Source organism: Eucyclogobius newberryi, unplaced genomic scaffold (genome assembly GCF_026437365.1).
Source record: "Eucyclogobius newberryi isolate DKJ021-1_F unplaced genomic scaffold, fEucNew1.0.hap1 SCAF_3, whole genome shotgun sequence".
Lineage (NCBI taxonomy): Eukaryota > Metazoa > Chordata > Actinopteri > Gobiiformes > Gobiidae > Eucyclogobius > Eucyclogobius newberryi.
Window position 1 is genome coordinate 34054247 of NW_027315945.1, and position 847 is coordinate 34055093.

The 847-nt window shown below is 47.6% G+C and overlaps 1 protein-coding gene across 4 annotated transcripts in view; it reads left to right on the plus strand.

Moving 5' to 3' along the window:
* atp1a3b (ATPase Na+/K+ transporting subunit alpha 3b) overlaps positions 1-493 on the plus strand; it is a 47519-nt gene extending 47026 nt beyond the window's left edge. For all 4 annotated transcript variants that reach the window (XM_072460974.1, XM_072460977.1, XM_072460973.1 and 1 more), the window contains exons 22-23: positions 272-363; positions 447-493. In XM_072460974.1, the coding sequence (XP_072317075.1) occupies positions 272-363; positions 447-475 (121 nt within the window). In that variant the 3' untranslated portion in view covers positions 476-493. The remainder of the gene's footprint in view (positions 1-271; positions 364-446) is intronic.
* The last annotated feature ends 354 nt before the right edge of the window (positions 494-847 follow it).

The window sequence follows — 847 nt, forward strand, 5'->3', positions numbered from 1 at the left end:
AATTACAAACAGGAAGTGACATTTCAAACCTAAAAAATGAGCTATTCTTGATAAATATATTTCGAATTTTGCTAAAAAATTATGAAAACGTTATCTTAACTTCATTTTAGTTCAACGAGTCGTCCGACCTGTAGGGGGCGCTTTAACTTCGGACGAACCTCGTTTTGACACAGTTTTCACCCACAAACTCTACCTTTACCTACAATTCCACCAACTCCGACCTGCCCTCCACCTGTTACGGAACGCGACTAACCCTTTGCTCCCCCTACAGGCCGACATGGTGGTTCTGCGCATTCCCGTACAGTTTCCTCATCTTTGTTTACGACGAAATCCGAAAACTGCTCATCCGCCGCAACCCTGGAGGTCAGTGGCGGTCCAGCGATCATCACCGCCCGGACGTCCGTGAAAACCTGGCTAATCCGTGTCTTTGTCTTCTTCTTCCGCAGGTTGGGTGGAACGGGAGACGTATTATTGATGGGGAAAAAAACAAAAAGTACCCTTTACGCTCAAAAAAAGCCCCTCCTCCTCTACTTCCTCGTCCCTCAAGCCACTTCATCTCAGCAAAACACATGTTCGGACTCCCCCCCCTTATAAAGACTACAACGCTTTTACGCAGTTTCCATCACCGACTGCCCAAAGATTCAATCTGCAAAAACACCTTTACAACTTTCTACATGGCCCCGCCCCCCCCTTTACCTCGGCCCCGCCCCCCTTTCATCTTCTATAATAATCTTTGCATGTGTACATAAAACGATATATATTTACCGAAAGGCAGCTGCATATAAAGTGTAAGAGACGGAGCGACGAGAGAGTCTGCGCTCCGCGACGAGGGCCAATCCAGCTCCCG